The 18,814-nt window shown below is 48.5% G+C and overlaps 1 protein-coding gene across 1 annotated transcript in view; it reads left to right on the forward strand.

Annotated features, from left to right (window-relative positions):
* The window catches only part of SH3PXD2B (SH3 and PX domains 2B), a 67,023-nt gene that overhangs the window by 24,853 nt on the left and 23,356 nt on the right, over positions 1 to 18,814 (forward strand). Inside the window, exons 4-6 of the mRNA XM_024753430.1 lie at positions 3,049 to 3,074; positions 10,181 to 10,315; positions 14,769 to 14,873. Coding sequence (XP_024609198.1) covers positions 3,049 to 3,074; positions 10,181 to 10,315; positions 14,769 to 14,873 — 266 coding nt within the window. The remainder of the gene's footprint in view (positions 1 to 3,048; positions 3,075 to 10,180; positions 10,316 to 14,768; positions 14,874 to 18,814) is intronic.

Here is an 18,814-nt window from a genome sequence, read left to right on the forward strand (position 1 = left end):
GAGGCTGGGGGAGGGGGGGGAGGGAGGAAGGAGGGAAGGAGGGAAGGAGGGTGCTGAGAACCCCAAGGGTAGCTTTGGGGCCACAGCAGGCAGCTTCAGCTGGGCCTCGGTTGTTTAGGCAGTAATGAATGGTGAGGGCAGGTGCTCAGTGAGGTTGGTCCCTTGGTCAGGATTCTGATACTCAGACCTGAGTTAGGGCTTGTGATGGAGACTGGGAGTCTTTCCCAGCAGTTTCTAAGGGAAGAAATGAATGGTGCTCCTAGAGGAGCACCATTTCGCTACCATTCCTGGGTAAACTTGAGATCACCCTAAGCATGTCGCACAGAAAATAACGTGCCTGCTTGAGCTCACACAAGCTGCTGCTTGAAACCGAGAGCCCCCTGCTGCCCCTCACCCCCGTGCTCCAGCTAGGACAGCGAGACAGCTAGCAGGGGTACGCGGTAGTGTGGGAGCTGGGATTTCAGGTATCCCAGACCATGGCTCAGGCCGCAGCCTGGATGGCAACGAGGGAAGAGGGCTTTACATGGAAGTAGACTTAAGAGACCTTTGCTGATGTGTCCTGGAGCCAGCAGCTAAGAGGCAACTTGCCCCACAGGACAGTCCAGGGTGTGGTCAGGAGAGTGGGCTCCAGCCAGGCTTCCCGGGTTCCAATCCTGGGAGAGATGCCTCACCTCTCTGGCCCTCAGTGTCTCCATGTGCGAAATGGAGTGACCCTTAAGGGTTGATGTGAGGGTTCTGTGGGCCAGTCCAGGTAGCATTCTGACCAGGACACTGTCCACAATGAGTGGCAGGAAATGTGAGCTGGGATATTCCACTGTCACCCTCCCCCTCCCCTGCACAGGAGAATGACACTGAGTGCCACTGGGTAATGGCTGGCCCAGCCCAGCCCCTCCTTCCAGACACACAGGAGGGCAGCCCCAAGCTCCAGGGCTTGGCTTAGCTCCCTGCTCCCCCACTTTCGAGGTTACACTGAAAGCATTATTACATGGTGGTTAAAAACCCAGACTCTAAAATCGGACACTGAATAGACATTTCTTCAAAGAAAATACAAAAATGGCCAAGAAGCATATGAAAAGATGCTCAGTGTAGCGTCCTTAGCCATCAGGAAATGCAAGTTCCAACCACAGTGAGATACCACTTCATACCCACTAGCATGGGTAGAATCAAAAAGACAGATAGCAACAAGTGTTGAGGACGTGCAGGAACTGGAACCTTCCTATGTTGCTGGTGGGAGTCTACAATGGTGCAGCCCCTGTGGAAGACAGCCTGGCAATTCCTCAAGAAGTTAAGCCTAGGGACTCCCCTGGCAGTCCAGTGGTTAGGACTTGACCTTCCAATGCAGGGGATGCAGGTTCGATCCCTGGTCGGGGAGCTAAGATCCCACGTGCCTCGGGGCCAAGAAGCCAAAACATTAAAGCAGAAGCAATATTGTAACAAATTCAATAAAGACTTTTAAAATGGTCCACATCCAAAAAAAAAAAAAATCTTAAAAAAAAAAGTTAAGCCTAGAGTTACCATATTACCTAACAATTCCATTCCTACATCTGTAATCAAGAGAAATAAAAATATATGTCCGTACAAAAACTTGTGTACAAAGTTCATAAAAGCATTATTCATAATAGCCAAAAAGTGGAAACAACCCAAATGCCCTTTGGTTGATGAACAGATAAAGCGTGGTTTATCCACACAGTGGGATATTATTCAGCCATAAAATGGAATGAACACTGATACGTGCTACAACCTGGACGACCCTTGAAAACATGTCACATGAAAGAAGCCAGTCACAAGAAGCCACCTATTATATGGCTCCATTCATATTAAATGTCCAGAATAGACAAATCCTTAGAGATAGCAAGCATATTAATAGTTGTCCAGGGCTGGAAGGAATGGAAATGGAGAGGAACTGCTAAGGGGTACAGGGTTTCTTTTGAGAGTGATGAAAATTTTCTGGAATTTGCTGATGGCAGTAGTTGCACAACTTTTTGAATATACTAAAAAACAGTTAATTCTACACTTTAAAAGGATGAAATTTATGGTATGTGAATTATATTTCAATTTTTTTAAATGGAGATAGGCCTGGGTTCAGACCCTGGCTGTGCTTCTTGCAAGCTGTGTGACCTCCGGCAAGTTACTTAACTTCTCTGTGCCTCATTTTCCTCATCTGTAAAATGGGCACCAAGAGAGTACTTATTTCCTTTGGTTATTATGAGTATTAAATGAGTGAACTAAAAGTGCCTAGCAGGGTCCTAGCACAGGGTAATAACATTTATTAGGAATTTTGTAGTATTAGCTAATGTTACTGCTGCCACAATATCTATCTCAACCCAACCATCCTATCACCTCCCTATCACCTCCCTTTACTTTTTATAACATCGGAAAGCTTTTTACTAACGGGATAATTTACTTAAAAGTATGTTGTAAAACCTGATTTGTAACATTTTGTTCATAATGCAGTTGTGTGTATAAACTCTGACGTGGTTGACAAGTGTATGGGAGCGATTACTCATTCTGTATGGATTCTAGCCCATAATAGTGTCCTCTGTGTCACCGTGAGGGAGATGTGCAGGGTTCACTGCTAGCCAGATGTCTCCCTGGTTTTAGTGTATTCCACTCACCACCGAGCGCTTCCTGCTCCAATTGTACAGCTCAGGGCACTGCTCGTAAGTGCAGCAAGGCCTCCACCATGCCTGATGAGGTGGGTGTCAGGCTCAGTGCAGTGTGAGGTCCTAACTCCTGTTTTCAGACTGCATACCCACCTCTACCCCCTGCCTATCAGCTCCTCCCCAGAGCCCCCTACTCTACAAATAGAGTGGAGATGCTGGTCCCCAGGGCACCAGAGCACTTATCAGGCAAAGGGAGAAAATTAAAAGGAATTCTTTTTTTTTTATTTTAAAGAGTCTAGGTCCCTGGGACTGGCTTGGATTTTACACTCATTCACTGGAGATGTTGTGGGATGGAAAATCTCAGTTTTCTAACGGAATAACTCATAGCAATACAGAAAAGATATTGACTCATTACTCTTTCCCACCCCTTTTCTTTCCTGTACAGGGAACATGTTGGGAAAAAGAAATCTGGTAAGAATATTTTCCGTTTTCTCCTACTCATTTGATGTTTAGCTTACCCCTACTGAGCGATGTCCAGGCCCTGGGCACTACGTGGGGGATACAGTGATGTGGATGGATGGATGGATGGATGGATGGATGGATGGATGGAGGGATGGATGGATGGAGGGATGGATGGATGGAGGGATGGATGGATGGAGGGATGGATGGATGGAGGGATGGATGGATGGATGGATGGATGGATGGATGGATGGACTCTGAAAGACATTCGGGGCTGAGGGGACGGCGTGCAGGCTGGGAGGTGCAAGCATACAGTCGATTTGGACCTGATCCATTTGCCAGCCTCGACATCAGGCCTGGCTCTGTGCTTCCTTCCATCAGCCGCTGATCTGGGCGGTGACAGCTGCTCTTGCAGGCAGCTCCCATACTCACTTCACTCTCCCCACAGTCAATTCTCTTCCTTCCTAACACCCTTTCCATTCCCTGGACAGCAGGACCCTTATGTCAAAAAAGAGAAGGTGAGAATTTGAATATGCGCAGAGGAAAGATTTGAGTTTTCACAGGCCTGGGGTTGATAAGCTTAGATTCACAATCGCCCAGCTTTGTCCTCCTGCAACCCAAGAACATCCTGCACATCTGCAAAGGCCCTAGCCCATACCACATCTGGAGCCAGTGTGGTCTTCAGAGCTTTCTGGAATTCTAAATTCTTTATCTAGAACTCCAGGAAGTTTGAGGAGGTTGATAAGGATGGGTGGAGAGGAGGCCAAGCAGAGATTCCAAAAGTGGAAAAGGATGCCTTCTCTCGTGGGCCTCAGTTTCATCATCTGTAAAATGGGCATAAGGATAGTAATCTACCTTGTAGGAGTATCAGAGGATTCATAATAATATGTATAAAGCACTTAGAACAGTGCCTGGCATGTTGTAAGAGACACGTGTTTGTGCTGTTTTTATGCTACTGCTATTAATTCAGAACACACAGGTGTTCTTGTCCAGCATCAGCAACAATTCCAAATTCAACAACTCTGGTCCCTTTACTGCTCCCTGGGTACAAGGCCCGTGGTCAGCTTTATGGGCCCCAAGGCCACTCCTGCAAGGAAGAGTGGAGAGGAATTGGATTTCTTCGCCTCAAGGTATGGCATCGGGAGTGAACTCCGGTCTTTTCCCAACCAGTCTGTTTACAGCTCTGCTTTCTAGCTTAATAGGTACTGGCTGGAGCCGTGGCATCCTGCTAAAGCTACAAATAGCCCTTGAGCCCTGGGGATAATGATATGTTTCTTAGAAAAGAGCAGAGAGGAGAAGAGAAGCAGACAGTCTTCGTCTGGTCACAGAGTTTCTGGCTTTGAGTGTGCAGAGACTTTCCCGGAGGGGACGGGTGGGAGGGAGAGAGGAAACAGACAGCTCTGGTTTGTGAAAACAAAAGTATTCAGTCAGGACAGGCTTGATGAGGGGACTGGTCTGGAAAAGAGAGAAGAAGCTCTAATTTGTGGTGACCACTGTTACATCATTCACCTGCAATGATGGGGGATGGATTTATTTATAGTTCGACTGGGTGGAAAATAGCATCTTTCTTCATTCAGACTAAGAACCCATGCTGGGACTTGCCTTATTTTTTTTATCTGACCTTTGAACACTTCCTTTATGTTAGAGCAAGCCTCCTTGATTAAATTGAAAAAGGATTTAAGGTTGACAGCCCAAGCCCTGAAATTTCTGTGTGAGAATTCTGAGTTGACGAAGGCTTATCTCGCTCCAGAGTTTCCCTGTTGTGGCTGACTGCCTGGCTGGTTCCTGCAGACTTTGGCTAATGTGGTCTCAAATCCTGCTTATTCTGCAGGAAAAAAAATCTTCCCACCAAAATTTCACAGATCATGTGATTATTTAAGGAGCACCTTTTCTTCCTGATTTTTCTACCCTTTGCTTATTGAAATATTCTCTTGTTTACTGGCTCTTTCAGCAAGACTGGCAGTATAGTGAATTTCTAGGAAGAAAGGCCTATTTTATCATTACTCGTCATTTTAAAAATTCTGTGGTAGATGAGGAACTTTACCTTCGGGGAATATTTTATGTTTGTTTGGGGTTTTTTTGTTTTTTGGCCACACTGCATGGAATGCGGGATCTTATTTCCCCGACCAGTGATCGAACCTGAGACCCCGGCAGTGGAAGTGCGGAGTTTTAACCAGTGGACCACCAGGGAAGTCCCATGAATATTTCATAGCACTTCCTTAATGATAAAATCACCCTTACACTGTCAAAGCTCCTCCTTTCTCCTGGACTTTTCCTTCCCTCTTATTCCCTGCTGGACCACAAGAATGACATTTCTCATCTAGGAATACTTTGATTTCACACTTGTAGCTCCTAGAACTTAGTTCTATCTGCATCAACTTTTAGCTACTGCAATTACTATGCATTATAGAGCCTGGTTGCAGTATCACACTACACCAGTAGATGTCTCCACCTAACACCTAAATGGTCTATGTAGCCTAGTTTGAGACTCCTAGTAGATCAAATGAATGGTGTTTCGATAAGTTGAGTGCTCTGGATAAAAGGAAGGCAACCAGCCCTGGAAGAAGTGGTCCTGAAAAGGCAACTCCATGCACTCTTTTCTGAGCCACTTAATGGCAGGAAACTAGTCTAAAAGCTACTGTTGGACTTCCCTGGTGGCTCAGTTGGTTAAGAGTCCGCCCTCCCAATGCAGGTGGACTGGGTTCCATCCCTGGTCAGGGAACTAGATCCTACATGCATGCCACAACTAAGAGTTTGCATGCCACAACTACGGAGCCAGCAAGCTGCAACTAAGGAGCCCACGAGCCACAACTAAGGAGGCCGCCTGCCACAACTAAGACCTGGCTCAACAAAATAAATAAATATATTTTTTTAAAAAAAAACAGTGCTAACACATTCTTATAAAAAGTAAATAAATAGAAATAAAAGCTACTGTCATAGAAGAACAGGAAGGATATGTAAGGCTCAGACCTGGCCCCTGAGCAAGTCTTGGAAGAAGTGCCAGCCCTGAGCCCTGTGCCAGCACCTTATGTGCTCGTGCCAGCCTAGAGTCCTCAGCCCTGTTCCCTGCCCTCCTCATTTCCTGGCTTCATGTCTTGTTCATGGTGAGTCCCCCAGTTCCTTTCCCTGCTCATAGTTAACCCAAGTCAGTTGGCAGCTTGGTTAGGAGAGCTGGTGCAGAAATGAATAGATCAGCCCATTGATCAGAATCCTGGGAATTGTATGTGGTACAACTGGGCCACCATTAGTTGTTAAAACCGGGTAGCAACAATTGAACTTTTTGGACAGAGTAACCTGGCTTAAGTGGACCTTGACTTATCCAAAGTCTCTGTCCCTTCTTACAGGCAAGAAGTAGTCTTTGGTTGCTTGTAAGATAGACAGGTGCCTGCCAGGAACTCAGCACTGTGTGTTCTCAGGAGGAGGCCTGAGCAGTGTAGGGCAGGAAGGGTTTCTAGATGCCTCCATTCATCCTTTGTTCATTCACGCCACAAATGTTCATTGAGCCTCTGTGCTGAGTGAACAAGACAGACACAGTTATTCATTCAATGCTTATTAAGCACCTACTGTGTGCCTGACAGTGTTCTAGGTCCCCGGGAAATGCAAAAGGTGTTCCCACCACGGGAACACCACGTGGGAAGTAACCTCACGGTCTGGTAGAAAAGACAGATACGTAAACAAAACTAAATGTTGTAAGTGCTGTGAGAGGAGGCATTTGAATGTCTCCCTGAGGTTGGAAGTCACTTAAAGCTGTTTTAAAATATTCATTCTTTCATTCAGATATTTACTGAGGCTTTGTAGATGCCATTCAAGTTCTAGTCCAGGGGTTGGCAAATGTTTTTTCTCTAAAGGTCCAGATAGTAAATATTTTAGGCTTTGCAAGCCCCATGCAGACTCTGTCACTAATAATAATTTTTTGTTTCCTCTTCCTTTCATTCTCCTTCTCATTCTTCACAAATCTTTAAAAGTATAAAAACACATTCTTAGCTCCCCTTGCACAAAAATGGACCATCTTTGTGACTTCTGAGCAAGCTCTCTGGCTGCAGTATGATGGACGGACTGGAGGGGCAGGATGGAGACCAATCATGGGGTGTCCCGCCTGCACACCCCTGGCCACAAGAAGCCTTTCTCAGACCCTGGTGAAAAGGATGTGGCGTAGTGAGGATGTGGGTGAAGCGAGGTGATGGAGTGCTAGCAAGAAGGTCCTCCCACATCAGACCCATGGCTCTGCGGGAGGGAATCCTGACGGTTGCCACAAGGGGCAGCAGAGATTCCCCACACGTGAACACAGACACCTCCTGGCCCCTCGAGCCCACTGCCCGCCTGCCTGGGAGACCTGGGCTGTCTCTGGCCACTAACCCGGGCAGCAGGCTCAGCTTCCAGCCTGACTGTGAAGTGGGTGCTTCTCTCCACTCTCCAGTTCTTTGTCTCCAGTTGAGGCACAGGGAAGCATGGCTACCTGGATGCAGCCCACGTGAGGTTAAAACAGAAGGGCAGATGCATTCCTGGGGTTCTGAGCCCTGAGGCAGATTATATTCTGGGATAAAAACTGTGGACCCCAGTCTCTACATATTGCATTCACTGGGGAATGTGTCCCAAGCTCACAATGACCAGGACAAGTAACCAGGAGCCTCCAGCAAGCCAGCGTCTGCCTGCACTCATTCACATAAGAGTACCTCTTAGAAGCACAGTGCCGGGGGGGTTAAGGAGACAGTCAAGAGATCACTGTCTAGAGGGACAGCAGAAAGGGGGCAGTGACCAGCCTGCTCTGGGGCCACTAAAAGACGTAACCGCTGAAGTAGCCGGGCTGTCTTGGGCGGTCTGTCATGCTTGAGGCTGGAAGGAGATCAGCTCTGCGGCCTGACCTGGGTGGGAGGTGACAGAGGAGGAGAAGGCTGGCAGTAGTGAAGACAACCCTGAGAGCTGCAAAGACATAAGACTTGGGGGGCGGTCATGGGGACCTGTGGGGTAGGAGAGCAAGATCTCAGACTAGCCTTCCTTCCTATCATCTTTTCTTTCCTCACCTACTGCTACCAGGTGGACCTGGTTCAGATCTGGCCTTGTCACCAGGTAGCGGTGAGATCTAAGGCAAGTCACCTGATATGTCTGAGCCTCTGTTTTCTTGTCTATAAAATGGGGGTAGTAATACCCACCTTCCAGGGCAGTTGTGTCGAGGTAGTTTATGTACAGTGTATAGCCTGTGATAGGCATTCATGTGGGTCTACTTCCCTCCCAATCTACTTCTGAACCTTCATCCCACATCTTCCGTCTCTTTTTTCTCCTCTCTTTCTCTCTTCTCATGCTTTTTCCACTCAGGGTGCAAGGGGCAGAGTTGCCCTGGGGCCCTCCCATTTCCCTCCGTTACCCTCAGCCTGGGAGGGTGAATGGCTAGAACATGGTCACAGAGCCAAGAAGCGGTGACCCTTCTTCACCCGGCTGCAATGCCCTGCTCTGATTTTCCGCGTCAGAAATAGAGAACGCATGGTTCTAACAGAGGGCTTTTGTGCTGCTTCTAGATGCCAGAGGCTGGGGTGCAACGGCGTGCTGGTAAATACTTCACGACCAGCTCTCTGATGGGAAGCCCTGCTTTGTGGCATTTGCCATTTTCCATGGTGTAAATACTCCCACCATGGCCAATTTCAATAAGATACTACCCAACAGAGTTGGGAACAGATGCACAAAATCGGCTCATTATGGGTGTATTTGGACACAGAAATGTATAAATGGATATTTCAGTGGTTTATGGAAACAATAGAAGGGAATCCTTTGAATCAGGACTTTCAGAAAACCAGGGCCCAGTGGCCGCAAAAGCCAGACTGCCTTCCCATCACATTCAGCCTGCTTCTCTAAAAGTGCTGCCCCCTCTCTCTGGAGTGTCTGAACTCAGATGTCCCTTTACATCATCCATATTCTGTGATATCTTTTCATTTACTTATCAGATATGTCTTAGTATTTAACCAGGGCCACACGGCGCTGCGTCCTGTGGAAATGGCCTCCCCAGGGGCTCCTCTCCCCAGCTGCCCCTGCCCTGGTCCAAAGCTACCATCATCTCTTGTCTGCAAACACCATGTCCTCCATCTGGTCTCCTGCTTTTTTTCTTGCCAGGCTGTCATCCAGTCTCCATGTGGCAGCCACAACTGTCTTTTTAAAGATGTAAATCTTGTCATTCCCTTCTTAAAGCCCTTCAGTGGCTTTCTACTTCAGGGTTTCAAAAAATCCGAACTTCTTGCCTTGGCCCAGCATGTCCTGCCTGCTCTGACCCATGCCTGCCAGGGTGATCTCATACAGGACCACCCTCTGCTCACTCCTGGACTTCAGCCAGTTCCTAGAAGGCTCCAGGCCCTTTCCCATCCCACAGTCTGCCTGCACCACTCTGTCCCCATTCTCCTCATGCCTCCTTGCCTCAGAGGTCTTTGCTTTATGTCACCTCCCTAGAGGGGTCTTGCTGACCACTCCATTTAATGTAGCATCCTTTTCCCACTCATTCTTTGTCTGGCATCCTGGCTGTTTCCAGCAATGCGTCAATCAAAAACTAGTATTATCCTGTATACTTAGCGATCATGTATACTTGTGTACGTGTCTCTCTCCCCAGCTAGACTGAGCTACTTGAGGCTGGGAGTCATGTCTGTTTCGTTCACTTTAGTATGCCCAGCATCTAATAGAGTGTTTGGAACATCACTGGTGACTTCGTGAATTAATAGATGAGTGATTCGGGATGGATGGATGGCAATGGATAGCTAGACAGATGGATGTTTGGTTGGATGAGTGACGAATGGATGTTTAGTTGGGTGGACGATGATGGGTGAATAATGGCAGATGGATGAATGGATGGATAGATAGGAATGGATGAACTTTCCCACTACGCTGTCAGCTTCTTCAGGGCAAGTACCACATCAACTCTGAGTCCTTAGTGCCTAGCACAGTGCCTGCACAAGGACAGGCACTTGGTAAATTTTGGTGGTTGAGTGAGCAAATGAATGAAAGAATAAATGGATGAGGTGACCCTGAGACAAGTCCTGTCGCAGCTTCTTTCTCTATTTGGAATGTCCTCCTGACCCACCCCACCCCCTGGCTCCTGTTCCTTCACACATGGGTTGTGTGTTGGCATTTTGTATCCCCAGGGGGCGACCTGACCTCGGTGGACCCCATGGTCCTCGAGCAGTACGTAGTGGTGGCAGACTACCAGAAGCAGGAGAGCTCGGAGATCAGCCTCAGCGTGGGGCAAGTGGTAGACATCATCGAGAAGAACGAGTCAGGTAGGAGACCTAGACTACCTCCCTTCCACCCTACACCCTCACCAAGCCTCTGGGACAGGAAACGCTTGGGAGTGCAAAAGCTGCAATGGCCAATCCAGGCTGCTCCGTTTCCACGGATCTGGTTGATGGCCTCCTAGAAAGCTGGCCTTGTTTGATCACAGTGCTTGAGTACTCCACGTGGTCACAGCTCACCAGCACCCTGTTGGGTCAGGTGTTATCGACTTGTCCTGAGGCTCACATTTTAGGAACATTCCTTCTGGTTTCAGGGTACTTGGAGACACGGAGTCCAGCATTCCACTGGAGATTTGCTCTGTTGATTTGCCTTTGGCTACCATGGGAGTCCTCATGAAGGTTCTGTCAGCTGTGGGCTCTGGTGGGATGGACACACTGCCTCAGCCCACCTGCCCTCAGAGGGACCGCTGGTCACATACAGGCAGACCTCAGACATATTGTGGGTTGGGTTCCAGACCGCTGCAATAAAGCGAGTCACGTGAATTTTTTGGTTTCCCCGTGCAAAAAAAAGTTACATTTAAACTATACTGTAGCCTATTCAGTGTGCAGTAGTCTTATGTCAAAAAACAGTATACGTACCTTAATTTAAAAGCACTTCATTGCTAAAGACTGCTAACCGCCATCTGAGCCTCCAGCAAGTCGTAATCTTTTTGCAATAGTAACATCAAAGATCCCTGATCACAGATCACATAACAAATATAATAGGAATGAAAAAGTTTGAAATATCGGGAGAATTACTGAAATGTGACACAGAGACACGAAGTGAGCAAATGCTGTAGGAAAAATGACACCAATAGACTTGCTTGAGGCAGGGTTGCCGCAAACCTCCAATCTGTAAAAAAACACATTATCCGTGAAGTGCAATAAAGCAAAGCACAGTAAAACGAGGTCCGCCCGTACACTGGCCGGGACAGAATGTGATGTGACGGAGACGCTTAGCCTGGGTTTCCACCTGAACTCCGCATTTCACAGCCATCCAGGTCACTTCGTTGAGGAGGCTGCTTCAAGGATTAAATGAGGCAGTACATAGAGAGTGCCTAAGCCTGTGTTTGGCACATAGGTACTCAAAAATGTGTTTCCTTCCCTTTTGCCCTCTTTAGCCGCAATAGGGCATTGGTACCATTGAAGACAGAGAGCAAGGAGCAGGGGATGAGTGGATCCTCTCCAGGAAAAAGTGGCATTAAACCCCCACTGGCTTTGTTGTAGCTAAAATGTGACATTGACTAGCAATATTAGTGGGCCAATCTCTGTGATACCCCAGTGGCTAGTTAAGGTCCAACAAACAGGGAAAGACTGTTTCCAGCAGCCTCTGGAGCATGTTCCCATTAGTCAGGAGATGAGCATTAGCCAACCAAAGCTTCTTGATTACACAGTACAGCAGTTGTTATCCCTGCTTCACAGCTGAAGACACCAAGACTCCAAATGACTCAGTCACTCAGCCCAGATCTTGTGACAGGTTGCCGAGCTGGAGTTCCTAACCAATTCCAGCTGGCCCCGAGGCCATGTGACGTTCTAATTCCTAGAAATGAGTACAGGCAGTCTGTGGGTATGACTGGGATGCTCTGTGGGGATGGAAGAAGGGAGCACCCACCCACCCCCACCCCGCTTTGCTTTGCCAGCTTGAGCGACGTCAGGAAGAACACGTTGCTGGGAGAAGGGGAGGAGGCAGGATGGGGTGGGGGCCAAGCCTGGTGTGTCCAGAGGACAGCAGGGAAAAGGCATATGTCCAGATCTTCAAGTGGCCAACAAACTCAACATTTGTTTTCAATTACCTTTTACTTACCCAAGTAATATATGGATATGTTCTTCTTGAAAAATTAATGATAAAGTTAAAATCTATTTTTTTCCGCTAGCTTCAGGCCTAGTCCCCTTTCCAAACCCAGACTGCCCTTCTATCAGTTTGGGGTGAATGCTTCTTGATAACTGTATACACACATGTGTATAAATATGTGTACAGGGATAGGACTTCCCTGGTGGTGCAGTGGTTAAGAATCCGCCTGCCAATGCAGGGTACACGGGTTTGAGCCCTGGTCCAGGAAGATCCCACATGCCACGGAGCAACTAAGCCTTTGCGCCACAACTACTGAGCCTGCGTGCTGCAACTACTGAAGCCTGCACACCTAGAGCCCGTGCTCTGCAACAAGAGAAGCCACCGCAATGAGAAGCCCGCGTACCGCAACAAATAGTAGACCCCGCTCGTCGCAGCTAGAGAAAGCCCGTGTGCAGCAACGAAGACCCAGCGTGTCCATAAAGAAATAAAGAAATTTATTTATTTTTTAAAAAACTCTATACAGGTATATACGTATGTACACAGTATACACATTTGTACACATGTGTGTATACATATATGTGTACATGTGTACATTTATATAACTGTATGTACACACATACATACACATCATATTTCATGCGTCTATATTATAATTTTGTAGGTTTTTAAAGCCCAGTGGTGTATCATTCTATACATTTTGACCTGCAACATGCTTTTTCTTAAGTCAACATTTAGCTCTTATTCTTTTAACATCTGCATACTATGTGAAAATATGGCATACTATAAGCCATATCTTCCTTTAGTATGAACAGTATATCTGTGTGCACATTGGTGAGTGTTTCTTTAGGTTAGATACACAGAAGACTGCTGGACCATAAGATACGCATACTTTAAATGTTAAGATACAGCCAAATGACCTGCTTCCAAACTGTGGCCATACCAATTTACTCTCCTTCCAGCAATGCATGAGGCATTTGTGCCAGTAGTTAAGAGCTGAGGCTGTGAAGCCAGATGGCCTGGGTCGAATCCCGGCTCTGCCACTTTCTTTGTGACTGTGGTCAAGTCACTGCCCCTCTCTGAGCTTGGCTTCTCCATCTGTAAAATGGGGCAGTAACAGAATGCAGCTCACAGGCTGCTGTGAGGACTCAGCCCGTCAGTAGTAGATGCGAAGCACTGAGACAGTCTGGCGCATCTTTGCTGTCATTGCTGTTGTGACACGTTCCTTAATCCTGCATGGATACCTATAAATAGGAGTCCTTAGGAAGGCATATATGGCATATTTCTGATTTCTGGTTTTCTGCAGGTTTATCAACCCCATTCATTCACACAGACGCACGCACGCACACACACACACACACACACACACGCACACACTCTTCCCAGCCACCAAAACGTGTATTTTAAAAGGTGCACCCAGTCAAGTAAAGCAGAAGGTGGCTTCTACCTCAGGGAGCTCAAAAGCAAAGGCCTCCCTGTAAGACCGGGAAGCTAGTCCAGAGTCTGCCCCTTCCTTCTCTTCTCCTTTGGGGTCTCCGGGGCCTGGAGGTTTGTGATCTTGGGGAGCAGATCCTATTTTTCCATTTATGCAGTGCAGAGCCAGCTGGGCCCTGTATTAACTTCCTGTGGCTGCTATAATGAATTACCACAAATTCAGTGACTTAACCCCAACACAAATTTATCATCATATGGTTCTAGAGATTAGAAGCCCAAAATGGGCCCCAGTGGACGAAAAGAAAGGCAGTGCTGGGGCTGTGTTCCCTTCTGCAGGCCTGGTTAGCATCTGCTTCTTCGCCTTTTCCATTCTCTAGAGGCCAGCCACATCCCGTGGCTCGTGACCCCTTCCTCCACCTTCAGAACCAGCAGTGTTGCCCCTCTCTGTACCTTCCTTCCTCAGCCACATCTCCCCCTGACCCTCCTTCTGCCTGCCTTGTGATTAAACTGTGCCCACCCAGATAAGCCAGGATAACCTCCTGTTTGGGAGCTCAGCTGATTCGCAACCTTAACCCCATCTGCGACCTTAATTCAAGCCCTTTGCCATGTGCATTGTTATTCTGCCTACCACAGGCTCCATGAGAGCCCTTTCTCTAAAATGGGAGGGCCTGAGTCTCAGTGAACGGCCTCTCAAACTGTTATATCTGCAGCCAGATGTACCTTGACATGAACAGACGCAAAATCAGTGTCTCAGATAAGCTATTAGGGCAGTGGTTTCAGTATCAGAGAGCCCTGGGTGCAAGTCGCAGCTCGGCCGTAAGCCGTGTGAACTTGCACGGGCCTTGCCTCTTGGAGCCTCAGTTTCCTCGTCTGTGCAGTAGGGATGATGATGTGAAGATGATATAAGATAATGCAAGTAAAATGATTAGTGCCTTGTACACCTTAGCGAAGGGAGCTACGTTCTTTACTCTCATCCTTTAGGACAACATTTCTCCCCACCCCCATCCCCGACTCCCCTCCACAGCCCCGTCCCAGGCTCAAGAGCAGGTTTCCTCTTAGCCTGTCTCTAGCAGTTAGCAGTCAGCTCACATGGGTAGTTGTGTTCTACTAATAAAATGGTGACTTTTGAGCCTGACTCTGAGCGTTGGCTCCTGTAGCGGCTGAATCTAATATTATATTCTGACGCCCGGCCCTCACACCTGACCCAACTAATATCAGTCTGCACTCTCATTTTCCCAGGTTGGTGGTTCGTCAGCACCGCTGAAGAGCAAGGCTGGGTCCCCGCAACCTGCCTCGAAGGACAGGATGGGGTGCAGGATGAGTTTTCCCTACAGCCTGAAGAAGGTAGGAAGCAGCCGGGGCCTCGGGCTCACTGGGGAGACCGTGAGGGCCGGCGGCACCCAATCCCTTCACTTCAGCCTCTGCCTCCCAGCCTCCTAGACTAGAGCCTCTGGACATGAAGCCAGGCCCTGGGGTTGGGGCAGAGCAAGCCCGCCCTTTCTTAGGGGCCTTGGGGAGCCAACCCAGGTGAGCCTGGCTGGAGCTGGGGCCCTGATACCTCCATGGGACCTCAGTGGCGCCCAGCCAGATCGCTGTCAACACCTCACTCTTCCTCCCTTGAATTATCCTGATGGCCAAGGTGCTGGGGCTGCTCCAAGCTCATTTACAGGACATCTGAAGCCATCCGTAAAGATTTCTGCTTTGTCTGCTTTCTGTGTTGGTTTAATGGCCCTGACTGGTGTCAGGATCAGAGCTGACCCTCCTAAAGAGTGGTTCCGGCTGTGTCAGAAATCTTAAGGCTCAGCCAGCTCCCCTTTCCCCCCAGGAGCATTCCTCAATCTAGGGTATGAGTTCACTTTAGCTAATAAACAGGAGGGTTTTGGAATCAGACCTGAATTTGACTCTCACCACCGAATTTGAATTTGTACCACTTACTGGCTGAGTGGTCTTGGGCCAGCAACTTAACCTTTCTATGCTTCAGCCACTTCCTCTGAAAATGGAAACGATGGTATCTACGTCATGGGATTTTTTTTTTTTTAATTAAATGAGATCCCACATGCAAAGCACTTGGCAAAGAACCTAAAACAATGAATAACTAGGAACAGTTATTATCATAGAGCTATGCCTTACCTAGGGTTGAATATTTGGGGCTTTTAGTTGACTGTTTAGAAAACACAAAGCCACTTGAGTATGTATTTAACAGAAAAGAGGGTAAGGAGAAGGGATATTTCTATGCTCAAAGGTTAGCCAAAAAAAAAAAAAAAATGCATATGTGGTTTGCATTTAGTTTTATTGCAGCCAGCACCCGCAGAGTCAAATGCCTTTTGTTTTGCTCTGCGTTTGTGGGGCCCACCAGGCCCTAGGGGCGGCGCTAATGAGGAGAAAGTGCAAAAATCAACTCAGATTAAGGGGTAGTCATGTGCTGCGTGGAAACTATAGCTCCCTTAGACAGTTAATGATTCCTACCACGGGGCGTGTCTCTGTAAGGGACTGATTATTGTCCCCATTTTACAGATGAGAAAAGAAGCTCAGAAAGTAGAGACACTTGCCCGGGGTCACACAGCTAGAAGATGGGAGAGAGACCACATTTTCCTAAGGGTTTGTACATTTCTTCCCCCTGCCATGAGGGCTTCTCTTAGTGCCTCTTTATAATCATGCTAGGAATAGCATTGTGTCTATTGGGTGGCTCTTCACTCAAGTTCAAGGTTAGTACTCAGGAATTTGGTCCTTCTGAGACGCCTGGGGCGTGGCATAGACGCAGAAATAATTGCTCCTAAGTGGGAGCACGGGCTTGGTGCCGCCTTTGCCTCAAGACACTGGAACTGCTTTCTTCTTACCTCTGCCTTCTGCCCTTCGCCTCTACATGCTGCCTATCCAGTCTCATGGAGATACTGGTCTCTGCCCCAGCCCATGGGCCGCCGCCGGACTCTGGGGGACCTGTATGCCATCAGCTGGCGTCAAGGTGCCTACCTCAGAGTTTTCCTCCCCGCTTGGTATTCGGAACTGGGTCCCTGCATCTGCATGCTCTGGGACTGCCCGTGCCTGTTGCATGTGAGAAACGGTGATCTGGTCTGTACCGTGTGTGTTGGCATGTAGGTTTGGGAGGAGGGAGCTTAGGGTGTTTGTCAGCCTGGGGCCCTAAAGTTTCCCAGGGTAAAAAATGATGCCTGGGGGCCCCTGTAATGCTGAGCCAGTGACCTGTTCCCTTCATCAGGTGCATTTGAGTGGCCAGGGAAAAGAAACCCACGTCAAACCAGCTTAAGCAAAAGGGAAGTGTATTGACTCATGTCATTGAAAACCCTAGGGTAGGGTCAGCTTCTAGCATGGCTGGATCCAGGAGCCTGAAAATGTCTGCCAACTGAAGAAAAATGCCCAACCTAGAAGTTGTGAGTTAAGTTTTATACAGGCACCTTATTGAGGACTCTAGCCTGGGAGACAGCCTCTCAGATAGCTCTGAGGAACTGCTCCAAAGAGGTAAGGGAGGAACCAGGATACATAGGAGTTTTTGGCTGGAAAAACAAAACGAAACAAAACATGTAGTCTAACATCAAAAGATTACTGCTAATCACAAAAAACAGATAGCTTTTTTTCTATATAAATTTATTTATTTTATTTGTTTTTATTTTTGGCTGCGTTGGGCCTTCGTTGCTGCTCACGGGCTTTCTCTAGTTGCAGCGAGCGGGGGCTACTGTTCGTTGCAGTGCGTGGGCTTCTCATTGCAGTGGCTTCTCTTTGTTGCAGAGCACAGGCTCTAGGCATGCGGGCTTCAGTAGTTGTGGCTCGTGGGCTCTAGAGCACAGGCTCAGTAGTTGTGGCGCATGGGCTTAGTTGCTCCATGGCATGTGGGATCTTCCCGGACCAGGGCTTGAACCCGTGTCCCCTGCATTGGCAGGCGGATTCTTAACCACTGCGCCACCAGGGAAGCCCCAGATATCTTAAGTCATTGATTTTAGTGCTTTTCTATGAATGGAAAGATGCAAGAATCTGGTCTCATTGAAATGATTCCTTAGGTATGCATCTTAACTGTCTGAGGCCAGTATCCAGAGCACAGAATGCTTCTTGTTTTCCTCCATCCCAAATGCCCCTCAGGGTGCACTGTTGGGGGTGACTGCAGTGGCTCATGGCTTGATGGCAGGCAACGTTCTTTGTTTACTGGCGTGGCAGGCAACATTCCCTTTCTACCTGTCCTTGGCACCTGAGGCTTATTCTCGCCACCTTCAGCTCCCATTCTCTACCTTGCTGGAACCACTGTCTCGTGGTGACAGTAGTTCCAGGCACCCTTCAGGGGCACCCACCAAAGAAAATGCTTCTCCTTCAACAAGATCAGTTGGTTCCAACTGACCCAATTGGGTCATATGCCATCCCTGAACTCATCACGGTGGCCAGTCACTTTGGCCAGGCCAGCGTTATGCACCCTCCCCATCCCTCTGGGTGGTGGCGAGGTCGGCCTCACCCAAACATGTGGCTGGAGGCTGGCAGTGCCACCAGAGGCAGGGCAGATGAATGGCAAGCAGGCAGTGTTACCCATCACACAGTCTACAAGTTCTCCCGCTTCCCTTTGTTAGGGAACCCTGAGCATCCTATGGAGCCCAGAGAGGGTCTCTGGTTGCTAGAGAATCCCCAGGAGTCCAGGGCCTGTAGGACCAACAGTGCTTAGTCCAGAACCCAGGCAGTGCCCCTTCTCACCTGGCCAGACAAAACTTCTGTGCATCCACGGGGTTGAGTTGCCCCCAGCACCCTTCACAGCACCCACACCCCAGCCTGCATCTGTGAGTGAGGAGAACAGCTGACTGCGCTGTATACAGAATGTGTGCAGCTTGAGTCAGCTCAGCCCCCACAGAGCAGGTCAGGGGGCTAGATCAATAAATAAATAAACGCCCTGTGTGTTTTTCCGCCTCCCTCTGCACCAGCTGGGAAGGCCACAGACAGCCTGTGGTGTTTTCCCAGCGAGGGAGAGAGAGGGGCAGCCCGGACACACTAACTATCAACGTCAGCCCACAGCTGGCTCAGTCCCTCCCTGCGGGCTGCAATGTAACCAAAACAGGAAAGCGGGCCTATCCTCACTGGCTCCCCTGGGACACTCATCTGTTATCTGTCTCAGCAGTCACTGCTGACAGTGTTGGGGATGGGAGCTATTCTCTTGCTCTCTGGAGGGCCCTGCCTGAGTGTGACAATGAATGACCCTGCCAGCGGGGCCCTGCAGGGGGTCGGGGGTGAGGTCCTGCTGTGCGAGGGACACAGCCCGAGGCAGCTCTCTTGGCTTTGGGGGTAGGAGCAGGAAACCA

Source organism: Neophocaena asiaeorientalis, unplaced genomic scaffold (assembly GCF_003031525.2).
Source record: "Neophocaena asiaeorientalis asiaeorientalis breed wild unplaced genomic scaffold, Neophocaena_asiaeorientalis_V1.1 scaffold268, whole genome shotgun sequence".
NCBI classification, from domain to species: Eukaryota; Metazoa; Chordata; class Mammalia; order Artiodactyla; family Phocoenidae; genus Neophocaena; species Neophocaena asiaeorientalis.